Raw genomic sequence first — 27319 nt, forward strand, 5'->3', positions numbered from 1 at the left:
ATTAATTATGAAAAAATATGTAACTTTCATCTGACTTCATATTACATTAATCAGTACAAAAGCACATATCTTCCCGTGTAATTATATTTTGGCAAGCTGTTACCACTGCAAATTTTGAGCCTAACACATTATTATGGAAAGTCTGACTTGAGAGTACAAAAGTATGTCAGAGGATGAGGTTGAGGCTTTTTATTTTGGACCACAGCAGATGCCACACCTGTGATGCCACTGTTTCCATTATTAGTGAATTTTTTGGAGTCATGATTTGGCTTTGTTTAATTTCATTGGACTTGACCAATATTTCAAGTGCAGTCACAGGGAGCTTTCAACTTTCAGTGGTATACGCTGACAGCCATTTTGAATTTTTTGTATGTTAGCCAGTCAGGACTTATGGTTATTTCCAGCTTGTTGAACAGTGATGTATTTTCATTATCAGCACTTAGGACGAGGACATTTTTATATAATGTTTCCTAAATGATATACTTCTTTTTAAGTCAGGCTATGGAACTTACTTTCAAATACAGTTGGTGCAGTACTTAGCAGTTAATAGTTGACTTAGTGCTGAGTTCGTGAAGTTATAGGCAAGTCACTAGTTCATTTTAAGTTGATTTAAATCAACTTTTGTCACAAATAGTACATCTTGGCAACAATGGTTTGTAGTACCACCAATCATCAGTTTAGCGCCTAGTTCTTACACACTTACAGGGAATTTGGTGCAACTGTGTACTGACTGAACTAAAAGCAATAAAGATCCAAGAAATTGAATTGAAATCGCATTTTTTAGTTTAAATGGCGGTTGATTTGTCAGAGACCCAGTAAGTTTGGATTAACAAGTATCGAACTTTCTTTCGTGGAAAGGATAGTTGCTACTCACCATATTGTGGAGATGCTGAGTCACAGATAGGCACAACAGAAAGACTGTCAGAAAATGAGCTCAAACAAGGCCTTCGTCAGAGGTAACCCCCCCCCCCCCTTCACACACACACACACACACACACACACACACACACACACACACACACAGTCTCTGGCTGCTGAGGCTGGTGTGGCCTCAGCAGCCAGAGACTGCAGTGTGTGTGTGTGTGTGTGTGTGTGTGTGTGTGTGTGTGTGTGTGTGTGTGTGTGTGTGTGTTTTCATTCTATCTCCATTTCTGACAGTCTTTTTGTTGTGCCTATCTGCGACTCAGCAGCTCTGCTAATAATGTTACATTCATCCTGGATTTCTGTTAAAATTTCTTTCATGATCATCATAGTCTACATTTTAGCTGTTAATAAATAGTTTGTCTTCTCCTCCATGTAAAATGTATTTCTTTTCACCTGCTGTGAGTTCACACTGTTGCACTGCTATACAAATTACACACAAAACTGAAAAAAATTAGCAACTGAGATATAGCATGGAATCTTACCTGTCCCAGTACGCGTTAAAGGGTAGCTACACAACTTTAATCACTTAATCTCTTTCTTATGTGTTACTTGATGTAGGAAGGCAAGCTTAAGAATATTTTAAGTATAAAAATATCTTTATTCATAAAAGGGAAATTTTCAATAAGCTATACCAAAACAACAGCTGTACAGAAACAACAGTCCATCTTATATGGATCATTAGCTTCCTTCAACATACACACAAACTGCAATCCATGCCATTTCCCAAAAGCACTGTTCTTTTGCACACAAGTCAGTTCAGATGTTTCACGTCATTACATTTCCATCAAATGTCATCCAAGAAGCAGCTTTATTACTATTGTTATGATGTTGAGGAAAATTAAAGGAACTGAAATAAACAATACACATAATTAAAAATTGCTTCAAATTAGCTAACCAAAAACATCTTTAAGGGAGGTTCCAAAATCACACAAGTTTAACAGATTCCACACTAAATTTTACATCCAAACATAAAAATTGGCACCTAAAATTACAACAAATTCATGTCTGTAATTATAATACACTAGCTAACAAAGCCAGTAATGTTAGGTATTAATTTTGCCAATTTTCTATTAGAAACAAAAACAATATAAACTGTGTTTGTGATGTAACAGCAAAACATTTTCATTTCCATGTATTTGCGAAAACAGTATTGAAAATATGAAATAGTTTCTGTACACTGGGCACAGCTGTTTCGCAGGTCTACAATGTGATTTTCTAATGTCTTTATGGTAACGCCTCTTCATGCCTCTAAAGACGGCCATTGTCTTCATCTACATTTATTTTGCACTTCACAATTGAAAGCTATCAAAAGTGCTGCCAGGTGTCAGGATTTCCTTTAAGTTGACTTGACTGTGGGAGTGTCTCAGTACTAAAAAGTAATTGTATTAAAACTTAATGCATGATGCAATTTTTTTTCATGCAATTCAGTGTTTAACATGTCAAATCTCCTGAACTGTGTGTCATACAATGATATAATTTTGTAAGTACACTCACCAAAAGACACTGAAATGCTTCGTAGCTTTTGTCAGTTATCCCAAATACAAAATAGACAAATTTGAAATATGAAAATTGCATCATAATTTTGAATTCAGCTTAGCTGACTCACAGAACTATTCACACCAAAATTACTTTTATTATTTGCAAATCCTGATACGGAACATACAACAGATTTAATCTGTTTGTAGAAAAAAACAAAACTGCAAACCAGCCACTTGAAAACACGGCCAAATCAAATTAAGTATACGATTGCCATTTGGTTGACATGGATGCTGGGAAGCGGATGTATGCTGAGGGTCACTCTGTAAACTGTTGTCATCACTAATATATGTAAATATTTAAATCAGTTGTGACAGTATATCAGCATCTTGAATTAAACCTTGTGATAGAAAATGAAATCAGGGCCAAGATTATTTATTTAAAGGCAAACGTCAACTTAAACTACTACCAGAACCTATTTTCACAAGCTTGCACACAAAGAAGACGTGGCAGCTTGGGAGACTATCGTCAAAACTTCAACATCAAAAAGCTAAGTCAATTAATTCAGCTACGCCTTCTTCACTTTGCCCACTTTAGGTTAGAAGACGAGTAGCAGAAATTGGTCATACCCAAAAGGTATTAGGACAGGTGGATGAAGTAACATTAAAAGGGGAACATGTGAATACTGGCTGCAAAATGTGTTGTGAACAAAGCTAGTAGCAAATCAGTGATAAATTTTTTACATGATGCACAATGCAGCAATTTTTCACGCATCTCATTGTTTATGACATCATATCTCAGACAGAATTATGGTAGATAGGTGGTTGCCCCCAGAGCAATTATTGATGACAATAGAAGACATTCACACCAAGTTTAGTTGGAATTGGTCCACTGGTTTAGAAGGAGCTGCGGAGAAACAGAAACAAAAACAACACACACACACACACACACACACACACACACACACACACACACACACACACACACACACACACACTTTTGTTATATGTATGGATTACACAAAATTTAACGATAAATGACAACGTGCAGCAAAGAAGTCTTTATATCCAGGTAGCCAAATAAAACACAAACAGTTCTACCTTTACAACATTTAAGATAGGCAACTCAAGAATAAATGAATGTGGATTAATGAGACTTAAAGACAAGGTTATTAGTCCTGCAACTCCCAGCTTAACTTCAGTGCTACCTGCCTTGTTCCTAGTTGGTGTGAACCCCACATTGCCTTGGCTTCATGCTACTTGGTGTACTTCATGTACAATTACGACTTCAAGACCAACCATGGTGTCTTGTGTGCCATTGTCATTGGCATTTTGTCATTTTGTCATTTTCAGTAATGGCTTCCAGAACACCACTATTTGTACAGCAGAGCTCTTCGCCCTTTACCAGGCCATCCAGCAAGTATGGTGACACACTTTTCAACTGCCATATGCTTCAATTCTCTCAGTGCCTTTCAGAGCCTCTGTATGCTGTACACAGTCCATCCCTTAGTGCTACAGGTCCAACAAAGCTCCCACTTGCTCACTGCTGAGGGAGCCACTGTGATGTTCATGTGTGTTCCTGGTCACGTCAGTCTGATTGGAAATGAGTCTGCTGACGCTGCTGTTAAGGCTGCAGTAGTCCTACCTCAGCCTGCTAGCTCTTCCATACCTTTGGTTGGTCTCCATGTTGCCATATGTTGACAGATGGTATCACTTTGGTGTCACAACTGGTCTTCTTTTCATGGGAACAAGCTCCGGGGAATTAAACCTCTCCTAACAGCTCTGCTGACCACCTCTCGGCCCTCATGTTGCAAGGACATAATTTTAAATAGTTTTCATATTGGACACTGCCTTTTTAGCCATCGCCCTTTGTTACTTGGTGATCCACCTTCACTTTGTGCTCATTGTCATCAACTTTTTACACTTCACCATTTCCTGACCCAATGTCCCTTTTTTTTAACCACTTACGTTCCAGTGTATGTTTGCCGTCTGAGTTATCGGCCATTTTAGTGAACAGGACATGGGCTGTCCAATGCATTTTACTTTTTATCTGTTGTGATACAGCAAAGAGCATTTAATCTTTGGTTTGGAACCTTTTGTCTCTACAGTGTATTTTGTAGACTTTTCTCCAAGAAGAAGTCCTTATTTTAGCTCTCCTTCCTTCTGTCGATTGGGCTTAACGTATAGTCATTTTTAACTTTTTTTACTTACAGGTGTTCTAAAGGTATGACCTCAGTTGTTTTCGCACCCTAAAAAACAACGCCCAGAAGTGTAACAGAAAGGTGGTGTCAATGATGCCAGTATTAGAAAGGTGCATCAAAAGGTTCCCCTGTGAAAGAAACTTACGGCAGAAAACACACCCAACACACTTTCCCCATACTAGCAGAAACATAGGATGATTGTAAATTAATCACAAAATCAGTTCTAGGGGTTGAGAGTGTGTGTTTCAGTTTCAACAGCTGCCTAACTAGCTCATCTCTGCAGCATTTCCAAGAATGCTGCCATCATTCTGAATACAAAGGAAGACAATAACTATATAGGAGCACTGAGGGTCACTGCATACACAAATTTCATAGACGGAGTGAGTTTTGATGTAAGTGAGGGCTTGGAAAGCAGCTGTCAATTTCACTGTATAAATGCTAAATTCCTTCAACAGAGAATGAGGTTAAAAAACCTATGGGCATCTGAAGGCCCAACTTAACACAATCTATGGAGCTATCTGTATTGATCTGCCCAAAGGATATTTCAAGATTATGTGCGGAAGAAGACTATGTATATGTACTGCTGAATGTCCTACTTATGTCGACATTCATGTGTAATATGTCATTAGGGGGTTCAGCGAGTTTCTGGGTATCAGTATGAAGTATTTCAATTTTCGTAAATATTGACTGGGTCCCTCAAGTTGTCCTGAAGTTGAACTGTCTGAATACGTCCAGTGAGTGAACCAAAATGGTGCTGCCAAAAGATTTTTTACTACTGTTTGGCAGAGCACCACGATCTCATCCTCGTTACTTTAAATAGGATTAAGCTGATAGTTGAGGGCCGTCATCTACTACTGTAGATTCATCACCAATCTTTAGCTGTGTCAGACATTTATTGCAACCACCAGGAAACCAACTTGGATTTAGTGATCCAGACAATACAGGCATTGTCATTTTTTGTAGCTTGAAGAATGATATTCAGAGTCTTGCACTCGATACATTTTGTTTAGCACGACTTGCGCAGCAGAGGTATGTGCGTGCAAGTCTGCAATTTTCAAGGACCACTGTGAAAACACACTGGTAAATTGGAAATGTGGAATCAACAAGAAGATGGGATATTTATCTCAGATCATCGTGAGTGTGCCTCTGTCCATTGGTTCCAGGCAGCAACTACAGACTGAATGTATCACGTGCAACACTACAAAGTGAGATGCTGTTCATTATTCATCAGGCACACATCTAGGTAATAAAGGAGTTTTACAAATACTTTGGCTCTGTTGTCCATATTTGCACTGCTCACCAATCCAAAATCCTTGTAATGTATATTTCTATCAAGTGGACGATATACATTGTTCTTACTGTAATTAAGTGTACTCTAATAATATGCTTTGAGATCACATGCCAGCAGTACCTTTTCACTGTAGATTGAGTGGTGGACCATTCTATATTTGTGAGGTTTTTACTGGACACACAGCATTGTCGAACTGTCAACAGATGTTCAGCAATTAGTTGTGATTCCTATAAAAAGTATAAATCAATGAATGCACATTGGGATGGATACTAGTTGCTTGAATCCAGCCAGAAGAGGATGCTATCCATGGCAGTTCCATTGTGATACAGCTAGGTACTGGGAGTTTGGGGTAGCAAAGATGAAATGGGGTAAAACTGAATTGCTGTTCGATCATATGTTGTTTATATAGGGTAGGTGTATTGTCCATATTTATTAATGTGCCAACCATCCACCTCTTCAGGAAATCTGAATTATTGTGAGGATTTCCCAGCTTGTATTTCATGTTCGGAGGGCAATCAGTCTACTGAACAGGGTAATGTGCAATTTTATTTTCATTTGAGTAGGGCTAGTTCACTGGTCTACTAGTTTCTGAGAGGAGTATGTCCTATGTGAAATTCTCTTGTCTTGTGATGCCAGATCTGGATCAACAGTCTCCAGCTGCACCAGCAGATGGGCATCCACTGATATCATATAGTTTAAATCCAAGAGAGGTACCTGCACAAACCAGAAGCTTCACCACCCACAGCAGTGTCCACCTGGATCAATGGTCACTGTTAGGACTCCCAGTGCCACAAAAGATACTGGATAAAAAGATGTCAGCATGTTATGTTATTAGAATTTTATCATCATTTTGTAAATGACATATCTTGAAGTGACATACTAGTCCTATGTACCCTCAATTCTTAGCTGTGGAAGTCTTTCTAGGTACTGAAAGTGCAAAATATGGATACAATATTTAAACTTCATAAAGGCCCATAAGAATAATAACTAGAAGTAGTAGACAGGCATGATGTAAAGAACTGTTTCAGAAAGCTGGGCATCCTTACTCCACCAAGTGAGTACACCTACCAACATGTGGTGCATATCTGGGATCACAAAGCTGCTAACTATCCCACTAATACATAATTGTGGAATTAGAACCAGTATGGAATTACAATTTTTTATATATAAACAAAAAACCCGCATCATAACAGTATCTTTTATCAGGGCATAAAATTTTAAAATACATTGCCCAAGGAAATGAAAGATTATAGAAATATGTCTTTTCAGAATGGCAGCTAAAACATTCTTCGCAACCACTGCATACTACGCAATTAAAGGTTACTTGAAGGACTCAGAGTAAGGGGTAATAAACAAAGGAGTTAACTACAGAACTTGTCACATTTCAATACATGAGCACAGTTTATTGCTTCCCCCCCCCCCCCCCTTTTCCCAACTCGACGGACAGAGGCAATGACGGGAAGGAAACACAGAGCATACCTGAATGGGTGTCCTTACTGTGTGCAGCAGTGAAGAGCAAAGCTATGTTTTTATATTACTAATGATCGGAATATAGTTGTGTGTAAATCTAACAACATCGTATAACAGACCGAGTGAATCATATAGTGCAGCTGTTAAAGACACTTACATATTCAAAGGATGGCGTTCGCTCTGTCCGGCCATCCTCAACCGGGTTTCCCATGGTTTTCCAAGATCACTTCATGCAAATGCCATTATGGTTCCTTCGTCAAGGTAATGGCCGACCACTGTCCTATCCTTATAGAGCATATTAAAGTATTCCATAGATATCTATATTTTGAGCTATTTACTCTTACTGTACAACCATAACAACTCTTACATCATTGTGGGATGATCCTTGGAAGATAAAAATAAATAAATAATCTGCATACTCTCCTTGGCTTGCACAAGGAGGTAGAGCTTCAGGATGAACAGTGCAAGTACCAATCTCTCTTGGGTACCTTCGGGCTCCACAGTTTCAAAATGGCTAGTCCTTTACTTTTTGGGCAAAGTAACTATCCATATAGTAAGAAAGTGAAGGTACCTGTTCTGCACCACAGACAGGGTTCTATAAAAGATGTTCCTCCCAAACTATTGTCAGATTTGGAAAAATGAATGTGATTATGCTTATGTATGGTTTTGGGTCACTGAACTACCAGCTCCTGAGCACCCTTACATTAAATACTTACAGACAAATGTGGTTAAAATTGATTCAAACTACTGAAAACTTTAAATCCAAGCACACATTACTTGAACAGGTAACTACCTCCAGAAGTCATCAAAATCACTAACTGTAGATGAAAGAAGGGAGTCAAACCAAACTTTAATATGCTGAATATGTGGCAGAGTAATAGCACAGAGACCAATCCAAAAGTGTTAATGTAAAAAAGTAAGACTGAGATCAATATCAGCTGAAGAGATCTACAAGCTGTTTCAGGAGGAATAGTAAAGGTGATTGTAGTATAAACTAATTTGAATAAAACATTCTGTATAAAATCTGTCCAGTTTGTACTGGTTACAGAGGTAAGTTTCCATATTGTGTATTGGTACTCCAGGTACTATGGTTTCATTTATCAATTGTCATTTTTGTTTAAAGTTAAAGTTGTGCAGCTATGCTTGAATTTACGTAACTGAATTTATCAAGTGTGATTGTTATTCATCGGCCAATTCTACTGGATTGTTCCAGCGTTAATGGAAGAGGTTTCTTTGGATACAAGGATAATTATGTTCTTCCAGCATGACAAGGCCCCAGCACATTCCAGTTGTTAGGTGACACCATCAAAACCTATTGTTCACCAGAACGTGGACTGGCACAAATGTATACATTTCTTGTTCACCAAGCTCCCCTAAACTTACCCCATTAGCTTTTAGCCAGTGGGGATGGTTGAAAGGGGAATCCAACAAACAAGAGAGACAAGTTGATTGTTCAGATTATGAACAGTGCTGTCCCCATAAAAGAATGCCAAGATAATCTTCAGAACAGCTACACAAAAATCTCTGTTTTAGGGTGCAGAAACAACTAGGGTCATTTGCGCCCATGTCAGACCTGTAAAAAAAAAAAAAGAGAGAGAGAGAGAGAGAGAGAGAGAGAGAGAGAGAGAGAGAGAGAGAGAGAGAGAGAGAGAGAGAGAGAAGAGTTAAAAACGACTACACGTTAATCCCAATCGATGTAAGAGAAGGTAGCTAAAAACAGGGACATGGAGAAAGGTCTATAAAATACACCAGAGAGAAGTGGAGGTCTTGAACTCAAAATTAAATGGCCTTCGCGACATTGCTAGGATAAAACGTAAAATGCGGTCGACAGCCCACGCTTCGTTCACTAAAACGGCCAATAACACAGATGACAAGCGTGAACAAGAACGTAAAGGGCATTTTGTTAGGAAATCGTGGGCAAACAACGGTTGAGCTCAATGAGTAGAAAGTGGTGGGGGAGCACCACTTAACAAATGGTGATTGCCAAAGAGACAGTGCCCGATACACAACCAAGTTAGAATGATCTCCTCATGACGAGAGGGCACAGAGGAGGTTGTCCAAGCCACTGGGAGAGGCTTAAAACCCTGGAGCTTGTTCCCATGAAGGGAGGACCAATGCTGATGCCAAAGTGACACCCTCTGCTGACAGACAGCAAAACACAGATCATCAGAGGGAATGTAAGAACTAGCAGGCTGAGGTACAAGGACTGCAGCCTTCACAGCACCATCAGTGGCCTCCTTTCCACTCTGACCGACATGACGAGGAACCCACATAAACATCACAGTGGCTCATCAAGAATGAGCAAGTGAAAGCTTTCCTTGACCTGTTGCACTTAGGGATGAATGGTGTACATCATACAGAGGCTTTGAAGGACACAGAGTGTCAGAGCAGATGACGCTATATAAAGACCTGTGTTGCCGGATGTACTGCACAGCCTGATACAGCGTGAGGAGCTCTGCTGTAAATACTGAACAATGTTCCAGAAGCCAACACTGAAAACCGTCATTGCCAATGAAAAAAGGCACACATGACACCACGGTCAGTCCGAGAGCCATCAGTGTACATAAAGGTACTATCGCGAAGTTCCATGCATAAGTTGTGAAACTGAAGGCGATAGACCAAGACTGGAGTAGTGTCCTTAGGAAGTGAATGAAGGCCAAGGTGAACATGGGCCACCGCACGAAGCCAAGGTGGTGAAGTTGCAGATAGCATGAAGTTAAGCTGCCAGAGCAAGAGCCACAAGCGAACTCCAGGAGGTAACAGAAGAGGGACATGCCCCATACTGGCGACAAAAGGATTCATCGAAGAAGGAGGCATAGGATGGGCGCCCACGCATGGCAGACAAACTGCATACATATCTACTGAGGAGAAAGTCATGGCGGTAGGATAGCTGTAGTTCAGCAGCATAGTGGATAGTATTGAGAAGGTGTAAGATGGACAGACGTGCAGATGCATAAACGAAACACCTGTAGTCTAGTTTCGAATGGACAAGGGACCAGCACAAATGGAGGAGGGTGGTTCAGTCTGCTCCCCAAGAAGTACCACTGAGGATACATAGGACATTGAGGGACCAATACAGCAGACTGCCCAGTAAGACATGTGGGAGGACCAAGAAAGTTTCCTATCAAGTATGAGCTCCAGGAACTGCATGAACGGGAAAGCAACAGGCCCAAGATGTAAAGACAGCGGAAGAAACCAACTGCACTTGCAGAAATTCATATGAATGGTTTTGTCAATGGAAAAACGAAGACCACTGTCAATTCTCTATAAGTGAAGATGATCGAGACATAGCTGAAGCTGCCACTCAAAGAGACAGGTCCATGGAGAACTGCAATAGATTGCAAAATCGTCAATGAAAAGGAGCTAGAAATGCCCAGCAGGAGACAGGCCATTACAGGGTTAATGGCGATAGAGAAAAAAAAAAAAAGGATTACACTCGGGACGGAACACTGAGTAACACAATTTTCCTCAATAACAGTGTCCAACAAGGCAGAACCTACATGTACCTTGAAAACTCTGTCTTTTCAAAATTCCTAAAGGGAACGCAGCAGGTGGCCATGGAAACCCGACATATAGAGAGTACAGAGGCTACCAGTCCTCCAGCAGGTGTCGTAAGCTATCTCCAAATCAAGAAACACTGCCTCAGTCTGGGATTTCCACAGAAAACTGTTCATGACATGGGAGGACAAAGTGACAAGATGGTCAACTGCAAAACAGCATGCTCAAAAATCCACACTGTGCAGTGGTTACTAAATTGCGAGACTCGAGCTACCATACCAGCCAGGCATGAATCATATGTTCCATCACCTTGCAAACACAGCTGGTGAGAGAAATGAGGTGGGAAGTAGAAGGAAGGTGTCTGTCCTTACTGGGCTTAGGTATGGGTATGACAGTGGCTTCACGACAGTGTCTGGGAAATGTGCCCTCTGCCCAGATGTGGTTGTACATATGAAGCAGAAAGTGCTTTCCCACTACAGAAAGGTTCTGCAACATCTGAATGGGAATGTCGTTTGGCCCTGGGGCGGAGGATAGGGATGAAGTGAGAGCATGATCTAGCTCCCTCATAGTAAAGGCGGCATTGTAGCACTCACGATTCTGAGGAGAGAATGGTATCACCTGAGCCTCCTCCATTCATTTCCGATGGAGGAAGGCAGGGTGATACAGCAGGTCCTCGAAATCTCTGCAACATTGCAGTCCAGGGTGTTGGAGATAGCAATACGGTCCGTGATGACATCACATGCTACTGTCAGAGTGACAATTGGGAAATGAGTCTTGGTTCCAGAGAGCCGTCGGCAGTTGGCCTACACGACAGAAGAGGGTGTGGAACTGTTAAAAGAACCAGTGAATAAAATCCAGCTAGCTTTTTTTGCTATCCTAAAGAACGTGACGACACTGTGCATGCAACTGTTTATATTGAATGCAGTTTGCCATCATAGGATGACTTAAAAATGCCGAGAGCACATCTCTGCATGCAAATTGTGTCACAGCAAGCCTCAGTCCACCAATGGACCGGGGCTTGGCGAGGTAAAGAGGAAGTGCAAAGAATGGAACATTCTGCATGCAGCAGTAAGGACAACCTTTGTAAGATATTCTACCTGGTCATCACAACTGGGGAAAAATTTGTCAAAGGTTGCCAGGGAGGAATAAAGCCTCCATTCGGGCTTAGTAAGCTGCCATTTGGGCATGCATGTAGGTGGGGTAGGAGTCAGCAAATGGGTACCATATGGTAAATGGTCACTCAAGTACATGTCAGAGAGAATGGACCACTCTAGACGATGGGCAAGCTGGGCAGTGCAGAAGCAGAGGTCCAAATGGGAATAAGTGTGTGTGGAGTCTTAAAGGAACGTGGGTGCTCCTGTGTTAAGGCAGAAGAGGTTAAGTTGATTGAGAAGGTCAGCCAAGAGGGCACCACCCAGACATGTTCTGGGAGAACCGCAAAGAGGATGCTGCGCATTAAAGTCACCGAGCAGCAGAAAGGGGTGACGTAGCTGCTGAATAAACTGGTGGATATCTGCCCTAGTGACACTGAATGACAGAGAAATGAAAACGGTACAAAGGGAAAATGTTAAGAGAGGAAGGAAAAGGCAAACTGCAATAGCTTGAAGGCGGGAAGTCAGGGAGGTGGGTTGACTATTAATATCATCCTATATGAACAGCATAACTCCCCCACGAGATGGAATGCCGCCCTCAGGGGGAAGGTCAAAATGGACTGGGAAGAAACTCAAGAGCTTGAAGCGTTTGTGAGGACACAATTTTGTTTCCAGAAGGCAGAGTACAAGCAGACGCTGCAATTCTAAGAGCAGCCGTAAACCCTATTTGTTCAATCGAGAACTGCGAATGGTCCATTGGAGGAGTCATGATGAGGAAAAAATGAAGGGGTGTCACCTCAGCAGCTCCCCTCAGTGGCTGCCGAGTGCTAACCTTCTAAGACTCGCTACTACAGGGCACAGAGGCAGGAGGATCCTGCTCCACGAGATCTACAGAAGCATCGGCATTCTCCTTCTGTCAGCCTGCTGAGTGCAGGGCAGAAAAATGGTTGGTGGTGTGCACCAGTGACACAGAGGGTGGCTGGCTGAGAGCGAACATGGAGACACCATCGAAGGGCACCTTCACGTTGGCGAAGGAGAAGACTGTTTGACTTCTTAGAGCCTTTCCGATTGGCAGAGGATGACTTGGATGTTGGTTGGCTAGAGGGATGTAAGAAGTCTTCACATGAGTATTCTTTCTGTCCTTTCCGGCCTGCCAGTTGTCTGGCTGGTGACTTCGCCCTGTGAGGCAAAAGTTTGGTGGCATGTTGCGCAGCTGGAGGAGGAGATGATGATGCAACTATGATGCTGGGCAATTTCACAACCAAGTTGTTAAATCTGAGGTCGCATGTCTGCCTGGAGTGAGATGCAGCAAGAACAGTACGGTAGGTGCCAGATGGTAGAAAGCAGGGTTTCCGACTAGTCAACAACTTGTTAGTGACCACATAAGGCACACTTCCTCTTCCAACCGGATCTCCTAAACAGCCCACTCATTGAGATACACAGGACAATAGAGGGAGAAGTGCCATGGTCACCATTGCAATTGATGCAGTGGGGAGGAGGAGGCGGACAGTCACCCTCGTGTGCATCCCTATCACAGGTTACACATTTGGCTGGGTGTCGACAAGATTCTTGAGTGTGGTTGTAATGATGACATAAGGTTCGGAATATACGGTCTGACTGTGGTAACTTCATAACCTGCTTTGATCTTTGACTGAAGAACAATTCTATCAAAAGTGAGAAAGAGAGCGTGTGTGGGCACTAATGAGGCATTTTTCATCACCCAATGGACTGCAATGACACTCTGATCAGAGAGGTACATTTGGATTTCTGCCTCAGTCTGACCATTGAGCAGCCTAGTGTAAATAACACCATGGGTTTGAGCGTTTGATGGGTCTCGATGCGAACAGTTGTTGTGCTTGAGAATCAGAAGTATTCTCCAAAAGCAGAGTGCCATTGCGCAAACGAGAGCAGGATTTTACACGGCCAGCAATTGTATCAACACCTTTCCGAATAATCAACTGATTTACCATAGCAAAACACTGACTATCTTCTGTACGTAAAACCATGAGGAACCGTGGTGCAGCTGGGAGGGTCTTTGAATTGTTAGTCTCATTCCATTTACATATTGTAGCCTTTCACAGTGAAGACGATTGGCTCATTGTGAGAAAATCCCCCATGACTGCCAGCGTCTCCAATGGCATGCTCCCTCAACTGGGGACACCCTTCAGAGGGGGGCGCATCCGCCTTAGGTGATTGTTCACACCTCAGATCACACCTCACGAACTCCTGACAGGGGAAGCAATTGGCAATTTGGGAAGGTCACAGCTTCGGCAATCACCCATCCCTGGGCCTGGCCTGTACAAGGGGGAACATGCAAACCCTACCTGTTGACCTGGGGCTGGGAATTACATGTTACTCAGTCACCTGTTATGCGTCAATACACGTGGGTCGGCCTTCAGGAGCATACAGGGAGGAAGAAGAAAAGAGGAACCTCAAACGTCGAAGCGGAGGAAGGATGGGAGAAGTTGAACGAAGAAAGGAAAAAGGAATAAAAACAGTGGAGAGTGTTCTGATATTGACTACTGAAAATGCAGATTACATTTCCAAAAACAGCCCAGGCATGTTCAAGGAGGAGAAAAAGAACAGCAACAGGATAGACATGCAGCATGGAAGGGAAAACATGCTGCAAAGGCTGGGGCCCGTAGTAGCCAAGCACGAACACGCCGAAGAGCAGCAAGCCCCCTGGGGAGTAGACGAGAATCTGAAAGTGCTCACATCAAAGTGCTCACATCAAAGTGCTCACATCAAAGTGCTCACATCAAAGTGCTCACATCAAAGTGCTCACATCAAAGTGCTCACATCAAAGTGCTCACATCAAAGTGCTCACATCAAAGTGCTCATAAGTCAGAGGTCAAATTTATGGAAATCAACTTTGATCTTAATCATTTGCTTTTGCTTAACACCTACTGTATTTCTTTGGGTTGTGGTCTACAGCTGTATCTCCCTAATCAATAAAAATTGGACACGTTTTATTAGAATTAATCTAGTCTACCACCAACAAAAATATTTGTTTCCCTCGTGAAACACTACCATCAAATGGCAGAAGAGAGGGAGGTGATTGCAGCATGGGGAAGGGAAACAAAAATGCTGCACTGATTGGTTCCACAAACCAGTCAAAGAGTTTGAGGCCGCTAGTGGGGAGGTGACTTACGACTACACAAGATCACACTCCCTTTATCTCAAAGCATATCTCCCCCCCCCCCCTCCTCTCTCTCTCTCTCTCTCTCTCTCTCTCTCTCTCTCTCTCTCTCTCCCCCCCCCCCCCTCCTCACCCCTTCTCCCTTTCCCTCCTGATATTCACTCATCTTTCATTGTTTCTCCACATTTATTTAACACCATTTTTCCTACCCATTTCAATTTCTGCCAATTTCTTCTCAGCTCCAAAAAAAGTTAACTAAACAATATGATTTTGATGAACGAGAACAGGAAATGATGCCAGAGTGGATAAAGAGCAAAAAATGTTATATGGGCATATGGCTGAAAACGTGTTCCAAAGGAATTCTACTCACACAAAGGTGAAGTTAAAGAAACCTCGAGAGTGATCCTCCTATCAGCACCAGGCACAGGCAGGTGGCCCACCAGCATTCTCCGCAACTGCCACAATCTGTATCACTTGCAATGCTCGGAGACCTTATTACCTACAGGACCCCACAGTAACAGTTTTGTCACTGGTCCATTGTACACACCACCGCAGTGCTGGGATTTCTGTCACTCATCCTGTTCACAAGTTAGGCTATCTTTTTGAGGTGTGGCATCATCAATCTTCACAACACTAACCTTGGGGCTACAGAGGATCCCCATGGGATGGTGGCAGCAAACTATCAACAATGGTGTAGCCTCAGTGTGGTTGGTGATTATTGGCAACCACCTCACAGACGAGACATATATGCACTTCCTGCAGGTAACACCATCTTTTCTGCTAGAAGACACACCTTTGGCGGTATGGAGGGTAATGTGGCTACAACACAACTGTTCTCTACCTCATTGCCCTCTTGAGTGTGGAGCTAAAACTTTAGTACAGACAGAACATTCCCACTTCCCTGATGTGTACTCCTGTGTACTTTCAACAACTTCAATCTACACTGTCAAAAAGATGTGGATGTATCTCCCTTGGAATGCATTTCCAACCGTATATCCATATAATCATTTTTGCTCCTTATCGTCTGAGCGATCATTTTCTGCATTTTGTACCCATTTAGCAAAGTCAACCTGTAATACTGAGAACATTACTTTCATCGACACTGTTTTTCCTTCATTTCACTTACTGTCATGAAAGACATACAACTTACACATTTCATCATTTATTTTTACATTTAACTGAAGAGACAAAAACGGTAAGAAATAAATTTCAAAAGGAGACCTATGCTGTAATACGAAGTACACAAAAGAACTTTACGTTACATTACTTTCTTTAACTAACTGTATGATAATGCAAAATTGTCTGAACAGTTGCGTTTAAAAAATGTTCGCCTCTAATGAAGGCAATATTTTGATAATGGAAATCATGTCCAAAACTAGTCTCCGCAAATAAAGGATCTTTCTTTCCACAACTTTGACATAATTACAAATAACAGCTTTAATGAAAGTATGTAATTCAGTTGTCCATATCTATTCTTGTTATTTTGTCTATCTGTTACCGATACTGCATGGAATAGTCTACTATCATTTTCATCATACCAGACATTTTTTAAACATAATTGTTGAAACAATTTTGCATTATCACCATACAGTTAGTTAAAGAAAGTAATGTAATGTAAAGTCTTTTGTATACTTTGTATTATTGCATATGTCTTCCTGGTAAAATTTATAAGTAAAAGATTTGATTGACTAATCCAGTATCGAAGACACAAAATGTTGTTTCTTATCTCAGTTAAATATAAAAGTAAGTGATAAAATCTGTGAGCTGGATGCCTTTCTTGACAGTAAGTGAAATGAAGGGAAAACAGTGTTAATGAAAATAATGTTTTCAGTACTATACAACAAGTATATTGGCAAAGAGCCACAACTGCCAATACTGAGTCACATACACAAACTAATCTACAGTGCATTATCAAAGCTTCTTCCTGCATAATGCTGGAGGTTCATAAATACACACTTTCAGAAATTAAAAGACATTAAGCACAAATTATTAAGCATAAATACGTAAGAGAATTTTTATTTGTAGCCTAAGTCATTTGATGATTTTTTTTAAATTGTACAAGCTCTTTTCAAATAGATTTTCTTAATTCACATAGAAATTTCTTGGTATTTCTAATTCTTTAACTTCATTTGGTAAATTACTGTATTCCATATTTCAACATACAGAAGAGTTTTTAAGAAGTTTTTCTCTACTGAATACCATGAAGACACTAATGCTGTCTGTTTTATAACACATGAACAGCCTCTTTTAGTATACTTAATGTACAACTGCTACAGAGAGAGTTTCCCCAAAAGATAATTCCATATTGCACTAGGAACTTAACAGACCTCACATTTGATAGTCTTGGTTGTTTTTGAATTTCTCATGTTAATACTGAGAGGCAAAAACTAATGAGTTATTTATTACACTGAAAGCAGATGTTATTACAGATCTTTTTATTCAATGATGACATAAGTGGATAATTTTTTTAGGTTATGATCATCTCTCTCTCAAAATGTTTTTTTCAGAATGCTTTTATCATATCAGCTCTTATGTTTTACAGCATCTGTGTATACTAAAACACAATAATAGACTAAGGACTTACCCTGTGATACATTGTATCCAGCTGTTGACACAGAGAAGAACATAGTAGGTTGATTAATATGGTAGTACTTTCTGGCTGTCATTTGAATTTAAAGAAAAGTTTGGAGCTGCAATTCATCACCAACTTGAGAAAGTATTCTGAGCAAGTGCAATGAAATGAAACCAGGTGAGGTTTTGGTGAAAGGAATCTGATAAATGCAGAACAGACATGCAAGATACACAATGGTCAGCATATCCACCTTGGGTGACAACGCAGACCATTTTTAAATGGTAGATTCAAGCTGATCATCACAGCCATAAGGCACTGATTGCACATGAACTGAATCTTTTCACTGGCAGTGTAGTGGATGTTGTGCACAAAATACTGTACTACCATATGTGGTCTTTATAGGTACTGCAGCAACTCTCTGATGACAATACACCAATACAATGGTGTTGTCTTTTTAGCACTTAATGTGTTATCATGCGGAAGGTGTTCCATTCTTGCACTGTATTGCCAAATGGGACAAAATGTGGGTACATTGTGTGACACCTGGAAAAACACATCAACGACATGGAGAGATCTCCATCCCCCATTAAGATCGAAACAAGTTTCAGCAAAGAAAGTTGTGGCCACAGTCTTTTGGGACACACATGGAGTGACTGTGAAAGCTACCAATTATTGTTCAGTACCAGAATGTTTGCATACGGCATTCAGAGTAAACAGGTATTGCTTTCCAAAATTTTAGTGCTGTTGCCTGACTGCATAAAGCCTCAGTTATGTGTGATTTAGATCAACATTTCCCACAAACCATACTGAACACCATCCACACAGCCCATATCTTACACCAAGTGATTCCTATGTATCTGGACTGTTAAAGAAGCACTAGGCCTGTTTCCACCGAAAGTACCAACGCCAAAATTCAAGAGGCTGCTGTTAAGTGGATCCTAGCCCTAGATCATCATTTATTTTATATCAGGTCCAACAGATAAATATAGCAGTGGAGTAAATGCTTAGTCAAACATAATGACTCTCACAGGACTTGTTACTTCATTTTTTGAATCACCCTCGTATTATAAAAAAAATTTTAATTATGATTATATCCAAAATATTACTGGAAAAAAACCACTTATATTTACCTCTCATTACAAGCCTCACAGAACGAATAAGGTTCAAAATCTGTGATTTTACTGTAGGTTGTTCACCGAACCCCTGGACATTTTGATTCACACTCCAGCCAACTGAAAGTAATTTACAATCTTATTAACAGACACACCACCACAAGTAATTTGGAAATGTGACAGTATAAAGCTATTAAGTAGCACATGTGCTTCACACACACACACACACACACACACACACACACACACACACACACCCCTAAACAACACTAACAATAAAACACATCCTGCTCAGTATTTAATTATATTTTAGTCTTTGATCACTTGCCTGTAACCTTCCCACCATCGGCACTGTCAACTCCCAGTTTGACAGAAATGGCTTGATTGTCATCATTATCCATAACGATGTTTTGACCTCAACATATCGTCACTTGCAAGCTGTCCCCTTCAAATGGCTCTGAGCACTATGGGACTTAACATCTGTGGTCATCAGTACCCTAGAACTTAGAACTACTTAAACCTAACTAACCTAAGGACATCACACACATCCATGCCCGAGGCAGGATTCGAAGCTGAGACCGTAGCAGTCCCCCGGTTCCAGACTGAGCGCCTAGAACCGCTAGATCACCGCGGCCAGCTGTCCCCTTCATTTCAGTGTTTGTTTCAGTAACAACTCAAATCTTAATATGTGCCCAACCCTTTTCTCTTTCTAATTCAATATGTTCTTCAGTAAACATTTTTTTCTTGTTGACTATTTTCAAAACTATTTCACTCCTTACTTCATCAATCCACCTGCACTGTACCACCACATTTCAAGCGTTTCTAATAATCTCTTTTCTGTTCCCTGCACTGCCCTTGTTTCACACCCATACAGAGTTGTGCTAAATACAGCTTTTTTTCTTTTTCTTAGTTTATAGGTTTATAATTTTGGACATTACTGGCTGTTTCTTTTAGCAGAAAGCCCTTTTGTCTTGGGCAATTTTTGCTACTATGTCTTTCTTGTGTTTTCCTTCTTTATTTATTTTACTTCAGACAGGGCACAATTTATCCTCCTCTTCAGGAATCCATATTTAAAGTTTAGTTTCCAAACATGTCTGCCTACTTCACACATCAATACTTAAGTTTTCTTTTTGTTCTCGTACATTTTATGGCCAGCAATGAGCATATACTCCATTTCATGACCTACCCAACTCAGTTCTTGTCCACGTTTGGCAACTACTGGCATGTCATCACCAAACTTTACTGTTCAGATTTTTCACCCACATTGAGATGGTCCTTTACGTCCCCCACATCCTCTTATAGCTGCAAATTAAAAATCAGTGGTGATAATGAGCAATCTTGTCTTACATCTTTCCTTATTTTGGCCTCTTGTCCAATTCTGCTGGTGCTTACAATTCCAGTTTCCTTCACATATAGAAAGGAACCACCTTTCTAGAACTGTAGTTTATACCAAACTGCTTAAGAATGGGAAACATTTCATTCCCTTTAACACTATGAAACACATTTTCCCAATCTACAAATTCATTTTACAATTTTTTTCCCTAAATCCACTTTATTAGCAACCACAGTCCTAAGTTAGCTGCTTCAGTACACCTGCTTTTCCAAAAACCAAACTGGTCCTTTTCTAATATACTTTTAATTTTCATTTCCTATCTTTGATAAAGTACTCTTGGAGTTGTTTGTCTTTTATGTGATATTGGACTAGCTGTGGTAATTTTCACATCTGCTTGCTCTTGCTTGCTTTGAAAGTGGAATGATTGTATCAGATAGAACTGCCCTAGTTAGATTAATTTTATTCATGAGGTCGAACAGTTCTTTCTCTGCCTTTGGCCTGAGCTCCTCTGGGTATTTATCAATCAATACACTGGCATTTGTTCTTGATGAATTCATGAAGAGTATTTTATCTCCCTTATAATCTTCTCGCAACTTGCTCTCATTTCCAACTGGCCTAGTTTCTCGTGGTTGGTTGGTAGATTCAGGGGAGGTGATCAAACAGCACGGTCATCTGTCCCATCAGGTTGGGGAAGGACGGAGAAGAAAGTCAGCCATGCCCTTTCAAAGGAACCATCCTATCATTTGCCTGACTTAGTGAAATCATGGAAAACCTAAATCAGGATGGCCGGATGCAGGTTTCAACCGTTGTCCTCCCAAATGTGAGTCCAAATTTCTCCTGGATAATGATGTTTCTACCGGTATTGTTTCATATCCTCACCTATTTTCAGCTTCCACTGTCCCATTACATGAGAACTAATCAATGTTCAGCAGATGGATTCCCCCCCCCCCCCCCCCAACATCTCCCATCCATTCCTCTTTAGCTATTCTTCATTTCCAGATAATTTCATTTATAATTTCATTTCTGAGCGAACTGTATTGTTGTTGTGCACTTTAATAATTCAAGTATCTCTTTTTATCTATGGCTGCTTCTGATATGTTTTTTTTTTTTTTTTTTTTTCTCCACGTGAAGTACTTTTACTACTGGATTTATAATATCTCTTATAAGATCATTTAATTGGTCTTCACACAAGTAACTTCTTTAAATGGAATTATTTCTTTCGCCACATGCTCTCGCTACAGAATTTGATGTTCCTTTGACTTGTTTCTAACATTTTAGGTGCTTTTCCTTTAATTCCATAATTGTCAACTGCAATTTCAAATACTAGGTTACAGCAATTTGATAACTGCTGCAGCCCTTACTTTGTCCCCAGAGTGTCTGTTTTACAATAATATAGTCATTAAGATGTCTATTTGATCACTTGGAACCTTCCATGTACACATTCTTCTCAAGAAGGGTTTCTCATAAGGTGTATTCACAATGATTAAATAATGGTCATCCAAAATTTTACAAATCCCCCCCCCCCCCCCCGATTTTGCTTTTTAGGATCACACTTGTTTTCTGTTCTCTACCTTCACTTACAACTGCATTCGTGTCTCCCTTTATGATTTAATCACCATCCTGACTGACATTTTATGAATTCATTAACATTAGGATGAAAATAGTAACAGCTGTTTTCCTTGTGACTCTTAAAAAGGACAAATTATTTCAGGAAATGGTTAACCAAACTGAATGAAATGCAGAATTCTTTAAAATATCATTGTCAAGATTTTTTTCCATGGGAAGTGCACTGTTAATTCCATTCTGACAGTACAGACTTACATTGTAGACGTTCACTTTAAAATCCTTGTTCTGCAAGCTCTTTTATTTTCTCAAAACGTGTCACAAGTCTGACCTGATGTCAAACGTGAGAAACTGAATAAAATGTCTAAAACAGATGGTTTCTTCAACAGAGTTAAGAAGGGTAGTGAATAGAGCTAATGAAATGACCAAATTCTGAGATAGTGCCTATGTAAATAATAATAATAATAATAATAATAATAATAATAATAATAACAACAATAATAATTCAAGCTCAAATGAGCATTTGAGATCTTACAGGTACATTATAGCTGGAGAAACTGTTTGCACAATGCTTTTGATTTCACAGTATTTACAAAGAGTGTATGAGGCTGCTGTGGTAATAATAGACCATCATGACCCTCTATGGACAGAATTCAACTGCAAATTATGCCACAATCAATTAAACACCCAGTTTCAAAATTCCTGGTTACTGTACTTAAAGATGTGTAAAGGCTTTGCCACCTAGCATAGACTCTAAACTGTCAAAAACAGGCCCACACACAGCAGATCAAACTATACCACCATTTCATTTCCTTGAGGACTTTCTATTTCTAACATGATAGCATTTTCATTTTGTCAGTGGCAGCCAGAGCTCTCCCCACTCAGATGCCATTTTTGTTTAGCTTCTTCCAATTTCTACGTTGTTACCTTTACACTTTGACATCACAAGATGTATTATCAGTTACTTGAAAAGCTGACTGACCTTTTTACGTACCTTTACATTCAGGCTACAACAAATCTTTTTGTCACACATAATGATACTGTAGCCGGATTTTGAAAGACACCAAGTGGTGCATATAGGGCGAAACAATTTACAATAATTTAAAAAGATCCTTACAGTATTTTGAATGCCCTGTTCAAGTACCTATCTCATTGTTCCAACTTCCTGCATTCACCATTGAGTAGTGAACCGTATGCCAATTAAAATTATGATTCTCTAGTATTAAGTGCCCCAAGATCTGATGTCAACAATGCAAAAGCTAAAAAGTTTTTACTGCTTCCTATACTGCCAAATATCAAAGTGCATGTCTACACTGATGGTATCTGTTGCACAGATCCAACAATACTTTTAGTATAGATCAACTAAAGACTAACAGAATTAGCAACATTCACATAGTGTGTCCAAATAACTTGAGAATGTTGGAGATAAAAGCAAACTAAAGTCAAACCATAAACATAAACAGCTCAAAAAAAGTTTGTAACTAATAACTTTGATAGGTAGCCCTTTCTAAAAAGTAAAAACATTTTGAATAGAATCTATTAGCATTTTTGTAGAAGGATGTGGAGGAGAACATGTTCCAACATGTTTCAGTCATGCGGTCCCATCAGCTCAGCAGGGAGGTGGGTCAGTTACATTTTGGGACAGTATCATATGGATGTAAGATACTTTTCAAGTAATTTGAAAACCGTGTCATACTGGGATAGCACCCTAGTAGTGTTTTAAATATTGACAGTAACACTTACGTCTTTCCCATCTGATTGGCACCAGGTAAATATTTATAAATTTACATTTATATGTATTTATATTAATTTTACTCCAAAATATTCATCCAATTTTGTTTTCTGTTTCACGTGAAATGTAAGAGAATGTGATGAAGTGGCTTTGCACTTTTATACTGAGGTGGAGTTTCGTAAGGCCAATCATTACAATGTACTGGTGGCAAAAACAACTGCAGGATGATGGAATCCATACTGACGACCAGCACCCTGCGCTCCATGTAAACAACAACAACAACAACAATAAACATTGTCACTGAGCTCTGTAATTAATATAATGTAAATTTTTTGCCATCATTAAGAGATGGCTGAAGATGGATGTAGTCCTTTAAGGCTCATAACATTTTTATTATATACACTCAAGAGAGGAATCAGTGTATGAATCATTCACTAAACTATAATGCAACAACAACTAAATGAAACACAAATATAGGGGAATTCAGTGCTTTATTTTAGGAGCCTCACATAATTTATAGTCAGTTGAACTTTAGAGTATGTGAAGTGATATGCTTGTAGAGAAGGAATGAGATTGACCAAAGTTGCTACACCTTGGAGCAGGTGCCAATACGTGGCTTTGTCAGTGCCTCAACATATGGCATTCTGTCTGGAGGAGTTCCTGATCTGAGAAGTATAGGCTGGCCACCCAAAGAGATTGTATTAACACATATTTCCTATTGTTAGATTTGTGCGCAGCCAGCTTGGTAAGTATGTTTTTATGCTTTCATTTTTTGTTGCAGTATGTATGGCAAGTGCTTTTATGCGCATTATTGTTTTTTTAATATCTAAATTGGTGGAAACACAGTTTTTATGATTTTTTATTTTGTCTGTATCTGTGTTGGCTTGTGATTGGTAGGTACTGTCAAATTTGTCTTACCCACAGAGGTGAGCCAGTGGTATCACAAGCTTTGTTTTAGCTATAAGGGTCAAGTAGTGTTGGATACAGGACTTACCAAGATGGATGTAGTTTTGCAATCTCACTGATTTTATTTGAGCTACGTAGGCCATGTGGAATTTCTGATACCAAGTTTTGGAGCACTTATGGGTTTGTGGTATCGTGGACTTCATTTAAGATAAATCAATCAAGTGAAGTTTCTGGTACCAAGGTTTGGAGCTTTGCGCGAGTTCATGAACTTTGTCCTTTGTCTGAGTTATGAAAATTAAGGGAAACACTGCTGATTGATGATACTCTATGCCCCCCCTCCCCCCTGAAAAATGGAAGGGGAGGGGAAGTGTAGCACTATGCGCCTCTTGCATTTCGAAGAATCAGGTTCATGGCTAGTAATAAATGTAGTGACAAAATGCTAGCTCTCATTTTCATCAAGCACAGGAGAAAAATACAACTCAAAAGGTACTGGAGAATAGAAGACAGAGGAACAACAAAAGGGAGGGAAAAAAATAGAAGAGCTGTCACTAAGCAGCTCATCATATCTGACAACAGCATGACAGAACAGCTTGAAGTACAATAAATTTTACCATTCAAAAATTTAGACTCGGCACAATCAGACAATACTCTCATAGCTTCGGTGTAGGAGAGACTATGAAGTATTAAAACTATTATTATGCTTTTTGTTAACACTCGTGGTAATATTTCATATCAATTTTATGTGCCTATTATAAGTACGACATATTGAGATAAGAATTACACAGCCAAAAAGTTACAATTTTCAAGAAGATATAGACTATACAAAAAGAGTGAAATGAATAGCAATACTGAAAATATTTATCTCATAGTAACAAGACAGAGTGGAGAGCAGTAGAGAAAATTTTGGGTTAGGAAAAAGCACTGGAAGAATTTTTTTTAACTTTCTTTTTACCTCATGAAGTAATGCCAAAATAGAGAAGAAATGCATCACAAATGTACTGTGCCACATTTTCTCTTCAGTTGACTAAATTATAGGTTATGTGAAGTTAAGTTCATCCATCATACGACCGCGACTTGGGTTAGTTATTTGGATATTTCCCTTTTTTTCCAGTTCTGGTTACAAGTAACAAATCATAACATAACTTTCATCCTACGTATAACGTCAGTTTCCACCACCTTTCATAATGTCCAAGCACTAAAAACCATACTCACTCTTTGCCAAAAATCTCTCTTCGTGCAAGATACATACGGCGTTTAAGCAGAGTAGTGAGGCTTCAAACAAGTTCCACAATGTAAACGCCATCTCTATGTTAAACAATCGTCAACAGCACACTCCAGTCTCTGCCCTGCAATGTGCAAATTCTGTGATAACAACTGTCTCCCTTACGGCGAATACAGGTGCTTTTATGGAAACGCTTATCTCATATACTTTCAACAGCCCGCTGATTCTGTCAAACCAAATTATCAAGAAACAAGATGTAATTACTGCGCGTGTACTTTTGTAATCGACACTGGCGCGATCTATCGAACAGCTGAGCAGTGCGAGCTGCAGGCAAAAGTTGTTTAGCGGTAGGGTTTTGCCCATTTGGCGCGAAACAGAAGCTGCGACCTGCGCTTAAATAGTGACTGACAGTTTGTATGGGGCTTCTATTTGTTGTATTGTTCGCGTGGGTGATACAGCTGAGTCTATCAGGATGTCATCGAAGGAACTTGAGAATAAAGGAAAGCGAAAAATGTTGGACATTGAAACAGGAAACGCCGAAAAACGAACACGATTTCAAGTGAATCCTGTTGATAGCGTTACATTAGCGCATTATGTTAGAGGTAACCGTTATCGTGGAACAGACTCGCTACGTGAAAATGGTTCAGTTTCTCTTACGACAGACACTAACCTGTCCGTTTCTCCAGATAATAGTTCGTCGCCTTCTTCTGATGTATCTGGAAATGATTCGAACCCCGGAAAAAGTTTTCGTCATTTTACAAGAGAAGTTCTTCCAAGACTCGAAAATTATCGAAATGTGATGTCAATACACGCAGCCTCCAGACCGACTCTTGACGAGTTGCACAATGCTACTGTTCAGGGAGAGGGCAAGGTAGGAATACTTGTTTCGGTTATTTAAGGTTTTTTCGTAAGCCCTTAGTTTTATTGATGTGGCCATGTTTTACTAATTGTCTACTGAACGAGCTGCTTTTTTGCTGTAATATATCGTTTGGCGGCGCTAAAACCGCCGCTTTTATTTACGCGTCCAGGGTTTCTCTCACAATGATAGAGTTTTAACTGTTTCTTTGCATCTCTCCACGCTCCCACTGCACGTACTATGGATTCCCATTGACCAACCAATTGGGTAATAGTTAAGTAGCGGACCGCCTTATATTTTTAGTACTTTTAGACGTGTATCAAAATACTCTATGGAAATTTACCTTAAAATATTAGCTTTCATAGTGAAAAAGTACGTTGAATATGGCGTAAACATAGAGTTTAGATGACGTTACAGTGAAATCCATCAGCCTAATCCTTATTTTGCATTCACATTCGTTGGCTTTGCCTGTTTACAAGATGATTACCACCTTCTAACATAGACCTCGGGCTACACCACAGATCAGTGTCACTACAAGCACGGGGTACACTACCACATTCAAAGTTGACGTGGAGGCTAAGAAGATAAATTTCGATTTCCTATACTTCGCCAGGCAAAGGAAAAGTTCTTATAGCTCAGGGATTAATGAATCGTAAACAGTTACGATCTTGGCAATGAGTTACCCAACAATTTGGAAAATAGCTACAAAAGTGTAGTTAATCTTTAATATCTATCAGGAGCGATCCTGCGAACATGAGTTTCCCAGCAACATCAAGGCCCGCTGAACTGGTTCATTTCAATGAATTACATCTGCCACATTGCCTCCCATAGAATGGATAAAAATATCCCTTTTACTATCATTACTGCGCAGTTTCGTTGTGAAACTATATTGCGCCGTTCCGGCGGAGAAGCTAGTTGTAAATAGTGGCCTCGG

At 40.0% G+C, this 27319-nt stretch overlaps 2 protein-coding genes across 3 annotated transcripts in view; one reads left to right on the top strand and one right to left on the bottom strand.

Moving 5' to 3' along the window:
- Positions 1-1501: 1501 nt before the first annotated feature.
- Positions 1502-25846, bottom strand: LOC124805275 (immediate early response 3-interacting protein 1). Of its 2 annotated transcripts, XM_047265787.1 has the most exons (4): positions 25737-25846; positions 25520-25653; positions 18792-18893; positions 1502-1771 (listed from the first exon to the last, which is right to left on the bottom strand). In XM_047265787.1, the coding sequence occupies exons 2-4, from the start codon at positions 25608-25610 to the stop codon at positions 1716-1718; spliced, it is 249 nt and encodes an 82-aa protein (XP_047121743.1). In that variant the 5' UTR covers positions 25611-25653; positions 25737-25846; the 3' UTR covers positions 1502-1715. The 2 variants fall into 2 exon arrangements, with proteins under 2 accessions (XP_047121743.1, XP_047121742.1); XM_047265786.1 differs by having other exon boundaries at positions 25520-25835.
- A 193-nt stretch (positions 25847-26039) lies between these two features.
- Positions 26040-27319, top strand: part of LOC124805276 (bumetanide-sensitive sodium-(potassium)-chloride cotransporter-like) — a 197160-nt gene continuing 195880 nt past the window's right edge. Inside the window, exon 1 of the mRNA XM_047265788.1 lies at positions 26040-26400. Within this exon, the coding sequence (XP_047121744.1) occupies positions 26041-26400 (360 nt within the window). The 5' untranslated portion in view covers position 26040. The remainder of the gene's footprint in view (positions 26401-27319) is intronic.

This window comes from Schistocerca piceifrons, chromosome 7 (genome assembly GCF_021461385.2).
Source record: "Schistocerca piceifrons isolate TAMUIC-IGC-003096 chromosome 7, iqSchPice1.1, whole genome shotgun sequence".
NCBI classification, from domain to species: Eukaryota; Metazoa; Arthropoda; class Insecta; order Orthoptera; family Acrididae; genus Schistocerca; species Schistocerca piceifrons.

Coding starts and splice junctions, on each gene's coding strand:
- LOC124805275 (XM_047265787.1), bottom strand. CDS start 25,610: ATGGCGTTTACATTGTGGAACTTGTTTGAAGCCTCACTACTCTGCTTA. Junction 18,894..25,519: donor AGAGAGATTTTTGGCAAAGA/GTGAGTATGGTT, acceptor AATTACTTTCAG/TTGGCTGGAGTGTGAATCAA. Junction 1,772..18,791: donor TGTGAGGCTTGTAATGAGAG/GTAAATATAAGT, acceptor TGTTTATTTCAG/TTCCTTTAATTTTCCTCAAC.